Source organism: Hydractinia symbiolongicarpus, chromosome 5 (genome assembly GCF_029227915.1).
Source record: "Hydractinia symbiolongicarpus strain clone_291-10 chromosome 5, HSymV2.1, whole genome shotgun sequence".
NCBI lineage: Eukaryota > Metazoa > Cnidaria > Hydrozoa > Anthoathecata > Hydractiniidae > Hydractinia > Hydractinia symbiolongicarpus.
Window position 1 is genome coordinate 11,380,086 of NC_079879.1, and position 17,991 is coordinate 11,398,076.

Consider the following 17,991-nt stretch of genomic DNA (forward strand, 5'->3'; position numbering starts at 1 on the left):
AGCTACTTAAATGTTGATATAAAATATTAAATTAACAAAATTCTTAAGACAAATAAGCTCTTAAATTTTTAAGTCCAGAAATATTCAATTTTTCTTTCAAACTTTAAGGGATTCATATTGTTACCTAAAATTATGTAATAAAGTATATAAAAACCAGGTGTTTTAAGCTGTTAAACTAGACATGTTGCTTTCATTTTACAAATTTCTGCATTCTTCTTTGCAGAGGTTTTTTACTTGACACTCCATCGGTGCAGTTAACTTTGTTCATGAAACACTCTTCTGACAAATCTAGTCTATATCTTAATAAAAGTTTTTTCTAATATCAAATTTGAAAGAATCTAATTTTCTTTACACAAAATGTATATACAAAATGTACATACAAAATGTATATAAAATAAAATAAAATACATTTTACAAGAATTCTAACCTATCACATTTTATATATTAAAATATGCCATGAATATTTCTAAAATCATAAATTTTGTTATTAAATAAACATATACATAAATTTTAAAGATCTATTAACCTATATTTCTCATGAGTCAAAACCATACAGCTGAATATATAATACACTGTGTTTTTCAACAAGATGATCCAGCCAGCTGAAAAAAAACACAGCAGTATTTCAATACTTATGCTGAGTTTATCTAATCGAACTCTGATCCAATCGTGATACTCAAATTGCCTGGGTGTATATAGGTTGCATGATACCACCGATTTGTATCTGCTACCACTATAAACAAAACCATGATATTCGTAAAGTTGAGCATAAAATATACGGAGAAATTAATAGAACCTGATACTCACATATATCTCCAGGTTCCATGGTAACATTTAGATGCCTTTTACATACATGTTCGCATTCAGGTGGAGGCTCAAAAAACCATGTTTTTCTTCCTCGAATCATGGCTTGCCAGGATGGCCTGTTTACTGCATCAATCTATTTCACACAAAAAACCTACTGTAATAATAAAGTTAAAAATAAATTAAAAAATAAATAGAAACGAACTAATGTTTTTGTAAAAAACTTAATTTTCAGTGATATAAGGAAAAGCAGCCATAAAATTTTTAAAAAAATTAAACAATCCATATAAATCCAGCATTATATGTTATATGGAATATAAAATTTTAATGACCACTCTTTTGTAAAAAACTAAGGTTAGGCAAAATAAATAAAATTTAACATTACTAAAGCTATGACAGCTGTAAACTTTTGGTGTAGCAGTTTATTTCACATTTGGTAAAGTTTTTTTATGAGGACTGCTTGAAAATTTTGTTAATAAATAAATTTTGTTCATAAGCAACTCTAGTACCTAAATTATTAATACAAAAATAAGCAATTTTAGGTGTTAAGTTAAACCTTAGCTGCTTACAAAGACTCACATGCATGTCAGCACCTGTTCCACTACCACCCATAAACATCCAATCCAGGTGACTAGATTCAGAATCATCTGGTAAGAAGTGAGGGGTGTGGTAATGTTTTCGTAAAGATTTCATTACACGCGGGACACAATTGCTCCTGTATAAATAGAAGAAAATTATGACCGAAACATGAAGTATACAATTTTTTACAGTAAGTCCTAAAAGAACAATAGATAATTTTTTGAAAAAAAGAAAGTAAAACTAACCACGTAGCAACCAATATTAAGAATAGAATTTCACAAATCCCCAACTTTTTTGAAGTTTAGTACTATGACGTAAGTCCATCCTAGTCCACAAAATTGTGACACAAAATATATGTTTGAACTTTTAGGAATTAACATCTTTTTCTTATATAAAATATTTTGGTTCAGCCTGGATGTTTTTTTTTAATTTTAATGAAGATTTTCAAAAATTATTATAGTCAGACTTCTGTTATAAACCTTAAAATTGTTTTTAGCAAGATGTATGTCAATCTATTAATTTAATTCTTTATATTAATATTTTTAAAAGTACCTATAATCTCAGCCTAAAGCAAAAAACATGTTTTTTATAAAAAGAAAGATGTGCATTTTAGATGAATAAAAACCTTGAAATGCATAAGATCAGATAAGTTTGCATTCCTTACCATCCAATATACCATTGATCTTTTTGCAATTCAGACCTTTTTTTGCTCATGTGTAACACTTGTTTTAAACTTTTAAAGTTGGTCTTGTATGGAAAAAATTGACACCCCATATCTTCATTTTCATCATAAGCTTCTAATTTGTCATAGAGTTTCTGAAAGTATCGAAATGTAAACATAGTCAGAGCAGACCAGTTGCTTACTGCATTTTTGACAAGCACAGGTACTCTTGTGTAGGCATGATGGTTCAAAAAATAATCCTTTGATACATTTTCTATAACAGGAATCTGAAATGAAGAATTTAAAGAATTACACTAAGTTTAAACTTTCATGTTAAAAACTTTACATGGACAGGTGTTATGCAATCCGCATACTATATTTTAAAGAAAAATGTGAAATATTGAAGCATTCCAATAGAAAAGGAAAAACCCTGGGCTTAAAGTGAATTTGTTCACACTCAGTTGTTAAAATATACAAAGTGTGAAAGTGGCCATGCTCGAAGACCTTACATTATCCTTAATTGCATTTGGAACCCTTTGAACTAGTAATAGTTTTTCCCTAGACAAAAAAATATACTTCCTAGGTACAACACACAGACAAGGGCTGAATCAAATTGCACATGATACTGCTGAAAAAGAAGACAATGTATATTTGTGCCTTAATAGAGGTGTTCCAGCATCACCTTGATAATTCATACCTTAAGCTAAAAAAAGTAAAAAAAAAGCATAAATAAAAATAACACCTGTGTTAAAGAATCACAGAAGGAACATTTTGCTAAAGGTCTTGTTAATTCCAACGTCAAAGCACTTTGAGGAATCAGGCAAACAGCCTCTCTCTTTGTTGTGTATTCTTCTTGTATCTGGGAGATAAAACCTTTCGGATTCTCATACAAATTTGGATACACCAATGCAAGCAAAAGAACTATCATACAACTTGTTAAAATGAAACTGTAAAAATCAAATGGTTTTTTCCTGAACTTCAGTTCTGCAATTTGTTCATTACCAAGAACAGCCAAGATTTCATCAACAGACAAACCACTTTTGAGTGAGATTTCAATTAGTGTTCCCACTTGTTCCTGCATCATGAATATCCCTTTTTCTTTAACATGTTGATTCTCGTTTTTTGAGATATAAAGGATATACAGCGTTAATGAGTAATACAAATCTTGCTTTCTAATAAACTACAAACAATAATATATCACAATTATATAATAGACAAGAATAGATAGGCAGCTGAAACAATTAAGAAGCTAAATATTGATTTTAAAAAATTGAAATTATTTTCTTGCTACATATGGTTTATTCAATGTAATAATAAAGCCAGGGTTGCCACAACAGTCCTATTTTCAACCTTTGTAGTATTTTGTTGGAAGGAATTAAAAACAAGCATGGTGAAAATTATTTTGGGGCCATTTATTAGATGCAGAGATAGTTAGAGCATCAAAATAAATAATAATTTTTCAGTCAGATCATACCGAAGAAAGTAATTATCCTTAGGGACGTAGATGGAAACAATAGTTTAATAAGTAACCATTTCTAAAAGTTAGCTTTCCGTTAAGTTTGTCTTGAACCAATTTTTAGTTTTTCTAAAATTTCTCTTTTTAGAATAAACTCACTTGTAATAATTTTTTATAAAATTAAGTTCTTATGAGTTCTGGAGTATGGCAACCATGATTATGCCGTTAACATTATTTAAACTTGGCTAAGTTCTGGCATCAGCAAATAACACATCAACAAATAACCCTCTTCTTTGTCAAAATTTTCCTAACGGATATTACAACAAAAGAAAACAACTTTTAAGTTCTTAGTTTCGTTTCATACTTCTAGCAGGAAAAGTTAAAAAAACTTACACTTTTTCTTTAAAAATTTTGATCACAATCTTGATCTTAAAAAATATATGCTAGATTGAGTGTGTCAGGGACAACTGTTGAATAAGCATGTACTGCTAAGTTAACATACTGCTCCTAATTAACCGAATATAAGTCTAATTTGGGTAATAAACAAAAACTTTAACAATCATACACAGGGGGGATGAATAAGGAGCCACTTGATGTAAAAATAAAAATATATGTTAGTAAAAAACTATTTTGTAATGCATCTAAATTTTTCTTGTGCCGTCTTTAAAACGTCAAGGTTTGCATCCCTTAATTAGGTGAAAGTAATGGGCTAGATCTTCCATTTTACTTCTAATTTGAAGAATCACCTATACTAGTACACAGCACTTTTTCCAGACAGTAAGTTATTTTCCAGATCAGCAAATGTGAGTATCATACTTTGGTAGCAATTATTATTCACGAAAAAACATGCTTTTTTGACTTTTGAAAATATTGATCAAAGAAAAATGAACACAACCGGTTTGCCTATATCGCAGACACATTATCATAACAATATGCAATTTGGAATACAATATTATCTTAGAACAGAATTTATTGTGATTTAATGTTTTGAAATATTTATTCCAAATAAACTGCAGCGAAAATGTTTCACTGCAGTTGATTTGGGTGGTCATTTCTTCATCTTTACGTACCCACCACCCACAACGACAAACTGAAATCTAATTGATCCCCGTCGAAGGGGCGCACATACAGTGGACCTCGGGTATATAGTGTTTTCTTCTTACTCTCAACTTTGCGGGGGACTTCGCCTCGAACATCCCACCTAGGTTTGATATAACACAGACTCTTTTGTTATGTTAATTTGAAGCTTTGTAATATTGTTTCGTTTAATGTGCTTAAATGTCACTGTAACTCATGTGAATTTATCTTCAAGAAAATATTTGTTTTTGTTTGTCCACGTTGTTTCCAAACTTGTTAACAGTAAGTAAGTAGAAGGATTACTTATATCTTATATAAAATTAAACTCAGAATGGTTTATGGCATTGATCCAAAGGCCGCAATTTATAAATGCATCACAATTTAAAGTCAATCAAGAACAGAACATTCTGTGTATGGCCATGACTAAAACTGCTTACATTTTGTTGGTCTTCCCTTCCCGATGGTCTGGCTTGTCGTAATAGCTTTACTGATGTAGCTAGAGAGCTAAATAATTATTTTTAAATTCTTGCATTTTATTAGGTAATAGTCGTAAAACTCTTACTTGTACTACAGCTATCAAGCTAGAACTGCACAAAATAGTGCTTTTATTACAGTCCCTTTTTTTCAGAAGTCGCTAGCAACAAAAAACTTTTATCCTGCCCTGTGTAATTTTATCAACATACACCGTAAAAAGTACAGGCGTTTTGTGTGAGTAAAATAAAGAAACCTTTGTGAGGTTACTATCAGGTATATATATATATATATAAAAAGATATTTGTTGAATCATGAAAAAATAATGTTGTTCATTGCACGGAACAGTCAAGTTGAACTGATAAATTAACCAATAACATAACATAGTTAGCCGTTGCAGTACAACTAGACACTACCCACAGTATGTTACAGGTTTCTTTGTTTTCTTCACTTTCTCATGTTTTTTCTTGAAATTATATCTTGTTGTTGATCTTGTTGATTTATCAAATCTGACAAATTTATTAATTGAGTGTGTACCCTTTATCAACTCGTTGAATTCAATTCGAAAAAAATGACAATCAATTTCCTGGATAATAAACAATCAAATTTGTATAATTCAATAAATCGATTTCGACAAAATAAGTCCTGTATTGTCCACAGGTTTGAAAATCTTGTATCGCCTGCTTAATATTTCACTTGTTTAACAATGATATCAGAACCAGCTTGACTAAATTTATATACATATTTATATAGTTTACCTTTTGTGCATCACATGGCATTGATTTGTATCTTTTTAATAAATTCTAACTTTAAATCAGAGAAGTAGACAATAATTAAACAACCTAGTATTAAGTTAGTTTCTGATAAAATTGTATTATTCTTTCTCAATTTTAAATTTACTTTCTTTTTCAGATCACCTGTTATCAAACCATGCACCATTGGCATTTTCGAAAAATCTTCAACGAGAGAAATTTTGAAGGATTTTATTGGTAACTTAACTGAGTAATAATTCATTGAAATTGTTCAGAAGTTATTATATATATTCAAATCCTGAAGTTCATACATAGCAATCCTGTATCCTGGAATTTTAAAAATTTTTCAGATCGAGATCAGTTATAAAAATATCCAGTTTTAACTATTGTTTTAGAATATTGTATATATGTAAAAAAATTAATCTTTATTTTTTATTTATTAAGTTGTATTTTACGTTAATTACAATAATAATTGAGAATTAGGATACTTATGATGTGTTTTTATACCCCATTGTTCTCCGTTTTTAAAGTCTAGTTCAAATTTCAGAATCTTTCAGGCTAATGACGGAAATCTTCAAGTTGCATGGCTTTTTATTTAAAATTTTTCCCCTGGGCAATAAGCTTATTTACAAGCCTCTATGCAATTCCGTACTAAATTTCTGTTATCATATCCGTTATCACGCGGAACTGTAATTTTTAGCGGTAAATGTTTCAGTAGAAAAACTTTTGGCCACAATTTGTTATTTCAGCACAAGAACTTTCGAGGTGGCAGTAACCCTTTTTTAGCTGTCCAAATAGCTGAATTATTTACTCAGTGTTTTATTTATACCATTTTTTTTACTATTTCCTAGAAATATAGGCCTTAATTCATAATAAAATAATTTTAACTTAACACTAAAATTGCTGAGTCAGCAGAAATTTCTTTTTAAAAAATCGGCTTCTACAAACTCCAACTTTTTACAATCTCGTTATTTTTCATCAGCTTCTGTTTTTAAATGAACTTCGGGTTAACCCTGTTAAAACTGTGTGTGGATTTTTTTCATTGATTTTTTTTTCATTCTTATTTCTTTTACAATAGTGTTTTGTTTTTTCAAAAGATTCTTTGTTAGCATCCCCTGCAACATCAAAGCTGGTAAAAGAAAAATATTCCAAATAAAAAGATTTCCGCACATCGTATCATGACTCACCAGGCATGTCTGAAAATTTTAAAGTAAAACTAAAATGCTATCAAAAATTAAAGCTCTTGCATCTTTGTTATCTTGCCATCTTTGTTGTTATTAACGTTTCTCTTTAATAATTACGTTATTTCTTTCTGTACAATTTCGCAAGCGCAGAGACTTAAACTATAATCAGCAGAACTAATTAATTACTCATGAATTTTATTTTAAAGAGGAATTGTTGAGGCTGGATATTTTTAATAATAGTATTTTAGCCATAAAATCGTGACAAGTGTGTTATAACAGAAAAAATGTGGATATGTAGTCTGAAAATAACCTCTCGTAACTAATTATGTAAAAAAAAAATCTGATTTTTAAAAGGGTTACTGCCACCTTAGTTAAAAAAGTATGCGTAAGTCTTTTGAACGAATTTTAACCAAAATTCAAAAGCAATGATTACATGGAATTACACAACAAGAAGGCTTAAAGTGTACATATATTTAATCAAGATCTAAGAAAGGGTCTTCAGGATCCAACTTTATAGATAGAGCCTTAGCCAAATGTGAAAATAACGAAAATAATAAGTTCTAACACTGCAGTTTTTATTGATTTCAAACATCCACCATTTTAATTTCAATCCCGTTTTAAATTTGAATGTTTTAAATCGTTATTAGAAATTCAGGGCGCATTAGTGGTAATTATGGCTAGTTTAGCTAGCTATAGTTTAGCTATAGCTTAGCTAGCTATAATTATTTCATCTAAAAATTTAAAACATTTAGAAGCTTAGCAGCTAGCCAGCTATGAGTACCCACCTGTTCACATGACGGTCACAACTTTAAAAGTAGAGAATTGTATCCAGACAAGACAAAACAACAGAACAGAGCATATGGTGTGTCCCGCCCCTTTCGTTCAGTGGAATGCGTTGCGCAGGGGTTTCTCCCTCCAGGGTCTAATACTCTAAAAAATTCTAAGAATTTGCCTCGTTTATTTTTGTTTACCAATCGAGATCAATTATGGCGGCGAGAGATTCCACGCGCTTCCAATGCGAAAATTTGAGGCATTTCAAGGTATCGTATTTATTAATATCGTTTCAAATTGTTCAGGTCTAACGCACGGTACTTTTTAAATATTCTTTTAATATTCTTCTAATATTTTTGTGGTAAATACACTAAAGAAATATTAAAAGAATATTGTAACACCTGCCTGCTAATTTCATATTCTTTCGTTATCTCTCAAGAATATACATGGAAGATTATTACAGTCAGAGTGAAAACTATAGATAACTTCCAGGAAGAAGCTGCTCTTCTCATTACTATTATTGCTACTTGCAGGTTAAGGAATGGTTACAAATAGATTGTGTGCTCATCATGGCCGTACTAAGCCTCAGAGATTTTGAAGGTTTTCGACGTTTTTATTTTTATTCCATGTAAATAATTTTGAAAAGAGTTTGGATTACTATTGCTCGTCGTTTTTTAAAAAAAGCTGTTTTTACTACGGCTTTACCAAACAATAACTGAAGTTTCTTTCACAGCCAATGACATCATATTTCAATAGAAGTATGCTAATGCTGTATACAACTCATTGTTTGAATATTGTTTTTGCTAAATATAATCAAACTGATAGATAGATAGATAGATGTGCATATTTTACATGGCTAGCCTCACAAATATCGAGGGATATACCCTGTCTATTATTTCCAGGAGGGGCCATGGCGTAGATGGAGAGTCCTAGAGTATTTAATGCTCATTTTGAGCTACGCAGACTTAATTAGAGCCCGCGCTCTACTAGACAACTCCCGACAACATCCAACGGCCCACACAATGTGCCATCTTCCCAATTTCCCTCACATGGCTTGGGTTAACCCGGGGCTATGGTAACATTCACTCGCCCATGTTGAATCGCCGTCAAGAGGAATCGAACCCCGGTCTCCCGCACAGAGTACGAGAGCTATAACCACTAATCTACGGCGCCACAATACGGCACAACAATATTCAGTGTGTTTCTGATTTGATAATATTCAGTGTGTTTTTTATTTGAAGAATAACAAAAAAATATTCAAGAATTTTTATTCTACTACAAGATACACGGGGAAATAATGGAAGAATTAATATACTCATGTTATTCTTTTAATTATTCTTCTGTGTTTATCGGCCTTTAAAACTGAAAATCACAATTAAATTAATTCTGCAAAATTAAAAAAAAATATCGGGAATCGCAAAATCTAGTACATTTTAGTGGCCTGTAATAACTAAATAGTTTCATTTTTTAGGCAGTTTTTAGCTATTATTTTTTGGAGTGTATATCTGTTTTAAGGCTGTTTATCTAAGTTTACATCAACATAATTGTAAACATCATTAAAATCTTTGTTATTTCATTTTTCAGGAGACGTTGAAGAATCTTAGATCGTTGGATGATAAAATAATATATAAACTAAATGTTAGTGTACCAACGCAGTCATTTAAAAATGAAATAGATGCTGAAACAAAATGTGGAACACTTTATAAAGAAGTATGTATAGGAATGTTTATAGAATATCCAAATTATGTACAAATTTTTAAACATCTTTGACATATTTGAAAAGTGTTAGGGAAAGTCAAAATTACACCTAGAATTAAACCAAATACATTAAAATTCATAATGCCTTTTTATGTTTTTTTAGTTGCGTGGAATATACTGAAATATCTACATCATTTTCACTTCGTTTAATTTTTTAGCTATTAGGTCTTTATAAACTGCGAGAGGAAGGAATAAAGAAGTGCATAGAGTCAAAATCAAGACTTATTAAAGATATTCAAAATAAACTAAGTGATAACAGCCAGGATGAAACGTTGGTTAGGACTTTACGGTTGGAACAAAATTCGGTAAGTGTTAAAAATGACTATTTAAATTAGGACTTGCACCTGTCAATTTAATTAGTAGTTTATTTCAAGATACACCAATTTGATGTTAATTTTGTATTAATTTGTTTTCTGTTATAATTATAACAATAAATTTTTTAAAGAAAATGTCCACATACCTGATTGACCAAGCATGCAAATAGATAATCAATTCCTGACCTTCTTTGACATTTTTCCGAAAAACCTATTTACGTGTCACATGGAACTGGAAGGTACAAATTCAAAGTAGAGAAACATAAGAAATGATTTTTAAAGGCAAGTTACAGCTGGCAATACCTCTGCTTAAGAAATGTTTAAAAGAAGAAAAAAATTATGTTTTTGTTGCTTATTTGTGCATTTTTCATTATTCTGCAGCTGCGGTTGATACAATCTGAACTGATGGTAGAAGAGGTAGTAAAGTCACGCAGTTTCAAGGTACTAGTATTGTTGTGCGAAATATCTAGAGTTGTGTGCTTAATATGATTAAGCTTTTTTTGCAAGCTACCTTTTGGTGGGAAAAATTTTTGCATGGATTAAATTTGCGAAATTTGGAAAAAATCACAAAATACCTATATAATTTAAAAGTATCGACAGTCTGCAAAGTTAAATCCCTACAAAGAGTTAAAAAGAAAGAAGTTTTTCTTAGACTTCTACTGGATGGTTATAATTTGCTCCAGTTTTGTCACTGGGTAAAAATGAATAAATTGACTTCCTCAACATCGATGATTCGCAATAATTCGTGCACAAAAATATTGCTCTGATATTGTATTTTTAGTTGTTTTTTTATTAAATTACTTATAACAACCACAAAGCACTCAACTGTTTTTTAAATTACTATAAAACATTGATGATCCAAATAATTCGTTTTTTAGGTTTTCGATGAACGTTGTTGGAAGTCTTTCACTCCGCCGTCAACTGATTAATAGTAACATAAACAAGTTTTGTACAACATTTTTTTTAAATTTTAGGCTTGTTATAGCTACATAGAATATAATTTTGTACGGTACCAAATTAACACTGCGAAAACGCATTCATTAAAATTTTTATACACTGTTTATCCCTTTTTCTGAGACAAACTACTACTACACCTTAAGAAAGAAAAAAAATCACAATGTCTAAGAGGTATCCAAAATCTATTCTTTTCTGAGTAAGCTTTTGCTAGCACCAAGGTTCACACTATTGGAGAAACTTTCGCGAGAAAAAAAAATTGCGAAATTTTTTGGATAAACTTTCGCGAATGAAGAAATTCGGAAAATTTTGCGAGATTAAATTTCGCGAATGAAGAAACCCGCAAATTTTTGCGAGATAAACTTCCGCGAACAAGAATTTCTCAGTTAGAAAAAACTTCAAAATTCTTGACATAATTGAAAATGTTATAAATTTTCTTTCTTGAAATAAGATTTCTAACTATTTTGTGCGTTTTTGGTAAAAAATGATAAAATAGCTTACTGGATCAACTTTCGCGAAATGAAAAAATTCGGAAACTTTCGGAAGATAAAGTTTCGCGAATGAAGAAACTTGCAAATTTTCACGAGATAAACTTTCGCGGAAATGGCGAAAAATCGCGAATTCCCGAAAGTTTTTCTCGCGAAAGTTTCTCCAATTAAAGCAATTCTAATTACTAGAATGACTGTGAACAGCTCCGGCAAGCGGGCAACAAATCTAAGCATTTCTTGTCGTTGTCTTTTGGTTTTTTGAATTTTTTTGGACAAAAAAGTATAGCAAATAGTTTTGAACCCCCACCGCCCTAGTTTTTTAAGTCTTAAAATTCTTTCTTTAAAAAGGGAACGCGTAGAAATCTGACGGCTGTTGTGCGTGTAAATGATACAACGTTTTTAAGACTTCTTTGTGCCGGCTGGGATAGCTTGTTAGTATTTGCTTAAGATTGCACCTTAATTATCAGGAAGCGCGAACTTAGTACGACAAAGATGACTGTACTACAAGGCTTTTACTCATATGAACGCTCAACATACCAAGATACTTCATCAAACGTTCTTGACTTTCCCGATTTGAATTTTCAAAATGTTTTTAAATTGTTTTTAACTTTCTCCTTATTTTGCAAATTTTGAACTTTAGAGGAGAATTTCAGTGCAACGATAAAAGAAGCTGTAACCTTCTCTGAAAACACGGGTATGCTTAGGGAAGACGTACTTTTCAAGACCTGGCCTGTCAAACGTTTGCGCAATGCAAGATTTCCGATGGAAAACTGCAACGGGTGTTTGTCTGGACTGAGAAAACTGAGTCTACGATGTCCGCGCAGTACCGACGCATTCATAATAATACTCAGTGCTTTCCAGTATTGACAAGGCCTTTAATCTTCTCAACAAGATCTTAACTTTCGGAGTCGAGTTCCAAATGTACGTATGGAGTGGTTCCTCGGGAATCTGCGTGACACCTCACATGGTGAAAAAAATTCATTCTTTTAGCTAAATGTTCCCGACCCCCAACCGAATCGAAAAATTTCGAAATTGACGAATACCGTAGAGATGATACATACCTTAAACTCAGGGACCTAGAAATAGTGTGAATTTTTTTATCTGTAACCTGTTCAACATTGCGTACAGAGGCCATAATGCGCGTGTTTTTATTGCTTATGGTGTTGATTCATTTGCTCGTGCTGCGCATGTGCGAGAAATACTGTCATAAGAACGCTTAGCATGCCAAAATACCTCAGCACACGTTGTTAACTTTCCCGATTTAAAATTTCAAAATGTTCACAAGTTGTTTAAAACTTTATTCCTGTTTTGCCAGTTTTGAACTTTAAAGGAGAAATTCAGTGCAACGCTAAAAGAAGCAGAAATCTTTGACCATCCTTGGGACTGCTGCAGAAGCAAGGTAAAACTTGTAAGCAGTAACCTTCTCTAGGAACACGGGTATGCTTAGGAAAGACGTGCTTTTTAAGACCTGTCCTGTGTGAGGAATGCCCAATCCAAGATTTCCGATGGAAAACTGCAACGGGTGTTTGTCTGGACTGAGAAAACTGAGTCTACGATGTCCGCGCAGTACCGACGCATTCATAATGACACTCAGTGCTTCCCAGTATTGACAAGGCCTTTAATCTTCTCAACAAGATCTTAACTTTCGGAGTCGAGTTCCAAATGTACGTATGGAGTGGTTCCTCGGGAATCTGCGTGACACCTCACATGGTGAAAAAAATTCATTCTTTTAGCTAAATGTTCCCGACCCCCAACCGAATCGAAAAATTTCGAAATTGACGAATACCGTAGAGATGATACATACCTTAAACTCAGGGACCTAGAAATAGTGTGAGTTTTTTTATCTGTAACCTGTTCAACATTGCGTACAGAGGCCATAATGCGCGTGTTTTTATTGCTTATGGTGTTTATTCATTTGCTCGTGCTGCGCATGTGCGGGAATTACTGAACACCTCGATGACACAGATAAACTGGGGAAGCGCTCAGAAATTAAAACTGGAATGACCGTGGTTACAAAATCGCTTCAGTGTAATCAAAATAAAAGTAGGACTGTTCGTATTCTATCTACTTTGAGGAGACATCTCGGGTGAAAAAAAGATGATCATCAAACAAACAATCCGTAAAGAGATACTGGAGTTACTTCTTGCTGCTCGACAATGATGACTATACAGAGATTTTTAGGCAACAAATCCGTTAATTCAACAATTCTCTCAATGCACTCTTGCCTGCATAGCTTGTTAGTATTTGCTTAAGATTGCACCTTAATTATCAGGAAGCGCGAACTTAGTACGACAAAGATGACTGTACTACAAGGCTTTTACTCATAAGAACGCTCAACATACCAAGATACTTCATCAAACGTTCTTGACTTTCCCGATTTGAATTTTCAAAATGTTCTTAAATTGTTTTTAACTTTCTCCTTATTTTGCAAATTTTGAACTTTAGAGGAGAATTTCAGTGCAACGATAAAAGAAGCTGTAACCTTCTCTGAAAACACGGGTATGCTTAGGGAAGACGTACTTTTCAAGACCTGGCCTGTCAAACGTTTGCGCAATGCAAGATTTCCGATGGAAAACTGCAACGGGTGTTTGTCTGGACTGAGAAAACTGAGTCTACGATGTCCGCGCAGTACCGACGCATTCATAATAATACTCAGTGCTTTCCAGTATTGACAAGGCCTTTAATCTTCTCAACAAGATCTTAACTTTCGGAGTCGAGTTCCAAATGTACGTATGGAGTGGTTCCTCGGGATTCTGCGTGACACCTCACATGGTGAAAAAAATTCATTCTTCTAGCTAAATGTTTCCGACCCCCAACCGAATCGAAAAATAACGAAATTGACGAATGCCGTAGAGATGATACATACCTTAAACTCAGGGACCTAGATATAGTGTGAGTTTTTTTATCTGTAACCTGTTCAACATTGCCTACAGAGGCCATAATGTGCGTGTTTTTATTGCTTATGGTGTTGATTCATTTGCTCGTGCTGCGCAAGTGCGAGAATTACTGTCATAAGAACGCTTAGCATGCCAAAATACCTCAGCACACGTTGTTAACTTTCCCGATTTCAAATTTCAAAATGTTCACCAGTTGTTTAAAACTTTATTCCTGTTTTGCCAGTTTTGAACTTTAAAGGAGAAATTCAATGCAACGCTAAAAGAAGCAGAAATCTTTGACCATCCTTGGGACTGCTGCAGAAGCAAGGTAAAACTTGTAAGCAGTAACCTTCTCTAGGAACACGGGTATGCTTAGGAAAGACGTGCTTTTTAAGACCTGCAAAACTGCAACGGGTGCTTGTCTGGACCGAGAAAACTGAGTCTACGATGTCCGCGCAGTACCGACGCATTCATAATGATACTCAGTGCTTCCCAGTATTGACAAGGCCTTTAATCTTCTCAACATGATCTTAACTTTCGGAGTCGAGTTCCAAATGTACGTATGGAGTGGTTCCTCGGGATTCTGCGTGACACCTCACATGGTAAAAAAAATTCATTCTTTTAGCTAAATGTTCCCGACCCCCAACCGAATCGAAAAATTTCGAAATTGACGAATACCGTAGAGATGATACATACCTTAAACTCAGGGACCTAGAAATAGTGTGAGTTTTTTTATCTGTAACCTGTTCAACATTGCGTACAGAGGCCATAATGCGCGTGTTTTTATTGCTTATGGTGTTTATTCATTTGCTTGTGCTGCGCATGTGCGGGAATTACTGAACACCTCGATGACACAGATAAACTGGGGAAGCGCTCAGAAATTAAAACTGGAATGACCGTGGTTACAAAATCGCTTCAGTGTAATCAAAATAAAAGTAGGACTGTTCGTATTCTATCTACTTTGAGGAGACATCTCGGGTGAAAAAAAGATGATCATCAAACAAACAATCCGTAAAGAGATACTGGAGTTACTTCTTGCTGCTCGACAATGATGACTATACAGACATTTTTAGGCAACAAATCCGTTAATTCAACAATTCTCTCAATGCACTCTTGCCTGCATAGCTTGTTAGTATTTGCTTAAGATTGCACCTTAATTATCAGGAAGCGCGAACTTAGTACGACAAAGATGACTGTACTACAAGGCTTTTACTCATAAGAACGCTCAACATACCAAGATACTTCATCAAACGTTCTTGACTTTCCCGATTTGAATTTTCAAAATGTTCTTAAATTGTTTTTAACTTTCTCCTTATTTTGCAAATTTTGAACTTTAGAGGAGAATTTCAGTGCAACGATAAAAGAAGCTGTAACCTTCTCTGAAAACACGGGTATGCTTAGGGAAGACGTACTTTTCAAGACCTGGCCTGTCAAACGTTTGCGCAATGCAAGATTTCCGATGGAAAACTGCAACGGGTGTTTGTCTGGACTGAGAAAACTGAGTCTACGATGTCCGCGCAGTACCGACGCATTCATAATAATACTCAGTGCTTTCCAGTATTGACAAGGCCTTTAATCTTCTCAACAAGATCTTAACTTTCGGAGTCGAGTTCCAAATGTACGTATGGAGTGGTTCCTCGGGATTCTGCGTGACACCTCACATGGTGAAAAAAATTCATTCTTTTAGCTAAATGTTTCCGACCCCCAACCGAATCGAAAAATAACGAAATTGACGAATGCCGTAGAGATGATACATACCTTAAACTCAGGGACCTAGATACAGTGTGAGTTTTTTTATCTGTAACCTGTTCAACATTGCCTACAGAGGCCATAATGTGCGTGTTTTTATTGCTTATGGTGTTGATTCATTTGCTCGTGCTGCGCAAGTGCGAGAATTACTGTCATAAGAACGCTTAGCATGCCAAAATACCTCAGCACACGTTGTTAACTTTCCCGATTTCAAATTTCAAAATGTTCACAAGTTGTTTAAAACTTTATTCCTGTTTTGCCAGTTTTGAACTTTAAAGGAGAAATTCAATGCAACGCTAAAAGAAGCAGAAATCTTTGACCATCCTTGGGACTGCTGCAGAAGCAAGGTAAAACTTGTAAGCAGTAACCTTCTCTAGGAACACGGGTATGCTTAGGAAAGACGTGCTTTTTAAGACCTGCAAAACTGCAACGGGTGCTTGTCTGGACCGAGAAAACTGAGTCTACGATGTCCGCGCAGTACCGACGCATTCATAATGATACTCAGTGCTTCCCAGTATTGACAAGGCCTTTAATCTTCTCAACATGATCTTAACTTTGGGAGTCGAGTTCCAAATGTACGTATGGAGTGGTTCCTCGGGATTCTGCGTGACACCTCACATGGTAAAAAAAATTCATTCTTTTAGCTAAATGTTCCCGACCCCTAACCGAATCGAAAATTTCGAAATTGACGAATACCGTAGAGATGATACATACCTTAAACTCAGGGACCTAGAAATAGTGTGAGTTTTTTTATCTGTAACCTGTTCAACATTGCGTACAGAGGCCATAATGCGCGTGTTTTTATTGCTTATGGTGTTTATTCATTTGCTCGTGCTGCGCATGTGCGGGAATTACTGAACACCTCGATGACACAGATAAACTGGGGAAGCGCTCAGAAATTAAAACTGGAATGACCGTGGTTACAAAATCGCTTCAGTGTAATCAAAATAAAAGTAGGACTGTTCGTATTCTATCTACTTTGAGGAGACATCTCGGGTGAAAAAAAGATGATCATCAAACAAACAATCCGTAAAGAGATACTGGAGTTACTTCTTGCTGCTCGACAATGATGACTATACAGACATTTTTAGGCAACAAATCCGTTAATTCAACAATTCTCTCAATGCACTCTTGCCTGCATAGCTTGTTAGTATTTGCTTAAGATTGCACCTTAATTATCAGGAAGCGCGAACTTAGTACGACAAAGATGACTGTACTACAAGGCTTTTACTCATAAGAACGCTCAACATACCAAGATACTTCATCAAACGTTCTTGACTTTCCCGATTTGAATTTTCAAAATGTTCTTAAATTGTTTTTAACTTTCTCCTTATTTTGCAAATTTTGAACTTTAGAGGAGAATTTCAGTGCAACGATAAAAGAAGCTGTAACCTTCTCTGAAAACACGGGTATGCTTAGGGAAGACGTACTTTTCAAGACCTGGCCTGTCAAACGTTTGCGCAATGCAAGTTTTCCGATGAAAAACTGCAACGGGTGCTTGTCTGGACCGAGAAAACTGAGTCTACGATGTCCGCGCAGTACCGACGCATTCATAATGATACTCAGTGCTTCCCAGTATTGACAAGGCCTTTAATCTTCTCAACATGATCTTAACTTTCGGAGTCGAGTTCCAAATGTACGTATGGAGTGGTTCCTGGGGATTTTGCGTGACACCTCACATGGTGAAAAAAATTCATTCTTTTAGCTAAATGTTCCCGACCCCCAACCGAATCGAAAAATAACGAAATTGACGAATACCGTAGAGATGATACATACCTTAAACTCAGGGACCCAGAAATAGTGTGAGTTTTTTTATCTGTAACCTGTTCAACATTGCCTACAGAGGCCATAATGTGCGTGTTTTTATTGCTTATGGTGTTGATTCATTTGCTCGTGCTGCGCATGTGCGAGAATTACTGTCATAAGAACGCTTAGCATGCCAAAATACCTCAGCACACGTTGTTAACTTTCCCGATTTAAAATTTCAAAATGTTCACAAGTTGTTTAAAACTTTATTCCTGTTTTGCCAGTTTTGAACTTTAAAGGAGAAATTCAGTGCAACGCTAAAAGAAGCAGAAATCTTTGACCATCCTTGGG

The 17,991-nt window shown here is 33.9% G+C and overlaps 4 protein-coding genes across 8 annotated transcripts in view; 1 reads left to right on the top strand and 3 right to left on the bottom strand.

The window, feature by feature from the left end:
- Window positions 1-13,115, bottom strand: part of LOC130644791 (HIV Tat-specific factor 1 homolog) — a 100,697-nt gene extending 87,582 nt beyond the window's left edge. Inside the window, exon 1 of one of the 2 annotated variants that reach the window (XM_057450525.1) lies at window positions 13,074-13,115. The gene's annotated coding sequence lies outside the window, so the exon portion shown is untranslated. Of the gene's footprint in view, window positions 1-12,330; window positions 12,363-13,073 lie in introns of those variants that run through there. The other variant, XM_057450526.1, reaches the window with a different exon arrangement.
- LOC130644787 (U4/U6 small nuclear ribonucleoprotein Prp4-like) overlaps window positions 1-17,759 on the bottom strand; it is a 96,127-nt gene extending 78,368 nt beyond the window's left edge. Inside the window, exon 1 of one of the 2 annotated variants that reach the window (XM_057450520.1) lies at window positions 17,671-17,759. In XM_057450520.1, the coding sequence (XP_057306503.1) occupies window positions 17,671-17,744 (74 nt within the window). In that variant the 5' untranslated portion in view covers window positions 17,745-17,759. Of the gene's footprint in view, window positions 1-14,135; window positions 14,275-17,670 lie in introns of those variants that run through there. The other variant, XM_057450521.1, reaches the window with a different exon arrangement.
- On the bottom strand, window positions 278-7,882 carry LOC130644794 (bifunctional arginine demethylase and lysyl-hydroxylase psr-1-like). Of its 3 annotated transcripts, XM_057450529.1 has the most exons (6): window positions 7,770-7,882; window positions 2,787-3,224; window positions 2,048-2,331; window positions 1,384-1,519; window positions 808-940; window positions 278-733 (listed from the first exon to the last, which is right to left on the bottom strand). In XM_057450529.1, exons 2-6 carry the CDS (start codon window positions 3,126-3,128, stop codon window positions 648-650), a joined length of 981 nt encoding a protein of 326 aa, XP_057306512.1. In that variant the 5' UTR covers window positions 3,129-3,224; window positions 7,770-7,882; the 3' UTR covers window positions 278-647. The 3 variants fall into 3 exon arrangements, with proteins under 3 accessions (XP_057306512.1, XP_057306511.1, XP_057306513.1); XM_057450528.1 differs by lacking the exon at window positions 7,770-7,882 and having other exon boundaries at window positions 2,787-3,237; XM_057450530.1 differs by lacking the exons at window positions 278-733; window positions 7,770-7,882 and having other exon boundaries at window positions 1,374-1,519; window positions 2,787-3,241.
- On the top strand, window positions 7,870-10,873 carry LOC130644798 (protein MIX23-like). The gene is made up of 5 exons (XM_057450535.1): window positions 7,870-8,024; window positions 9,340-9,465; window positions 9,672-9,818; window positions 10,209-10,268; window positions 10,706-10,873. The coding sequence occupies exons 1-5, from the start codon at window positions 7,971-7,973 to the stop codon at window positions 10,754-10,756; spliced, it is 438 nt and encodes a 145-aa protein (XP_057306518.1). The 5' UTR covers window positions 7,870-7,970; the 3' UTR covers window positions 10,757-10,873.
- Window positions 17,760-17,991: the final 232 nt, after the last annotated feature.

Excerpts from the sequence above, each read along its gene's own strand:
- LOC130644794 (XM_057450529.1), bottom strand. The coding sequence starts at position 3,128 with ATGATGCAGGAACAAGTGGGAACACTAATTGAAATCTCACTCAAAAGT. Across the intron at positions 2,332-2,786 it reads TCTGTGATTCTTTAACACAG|ATTCCTGTTATAGAAAATGT; the intron begins GTGTTATTTTTA and ends TCTTCATTTCAG. Across the intron at positions 734-807 it reads CATGGAACCTGGAGATATAT|TGGTAGCAGATACAAATCGG; the intron begins GTGAGTATCAGG and ends TTTTGTTTATAG.
- LOC130644798 (XM_057450535.1), top strand. The coding sequence starts at position 7,971 with ATGGCGGCGAGAGATTCCACGCGCTTCCAATGCGAAAATTTGAGGCAT. Across the intron at positions 9,819-10,208 it reads TACGGTTGGAACAAAATTCG|CTGCGGTTGATACAATCTGA; the intron begins GTAAGTGTTAAA and ends ATTATTCTGCAG. Across the intron at positions 10,269-10,705 it reads TAAAGTCACGCAGTTTCAAG|GTTTTCGATGAACGTTGTTG; the intron begins GTACTAGTATTG and ends TTCGTTTTTTAG.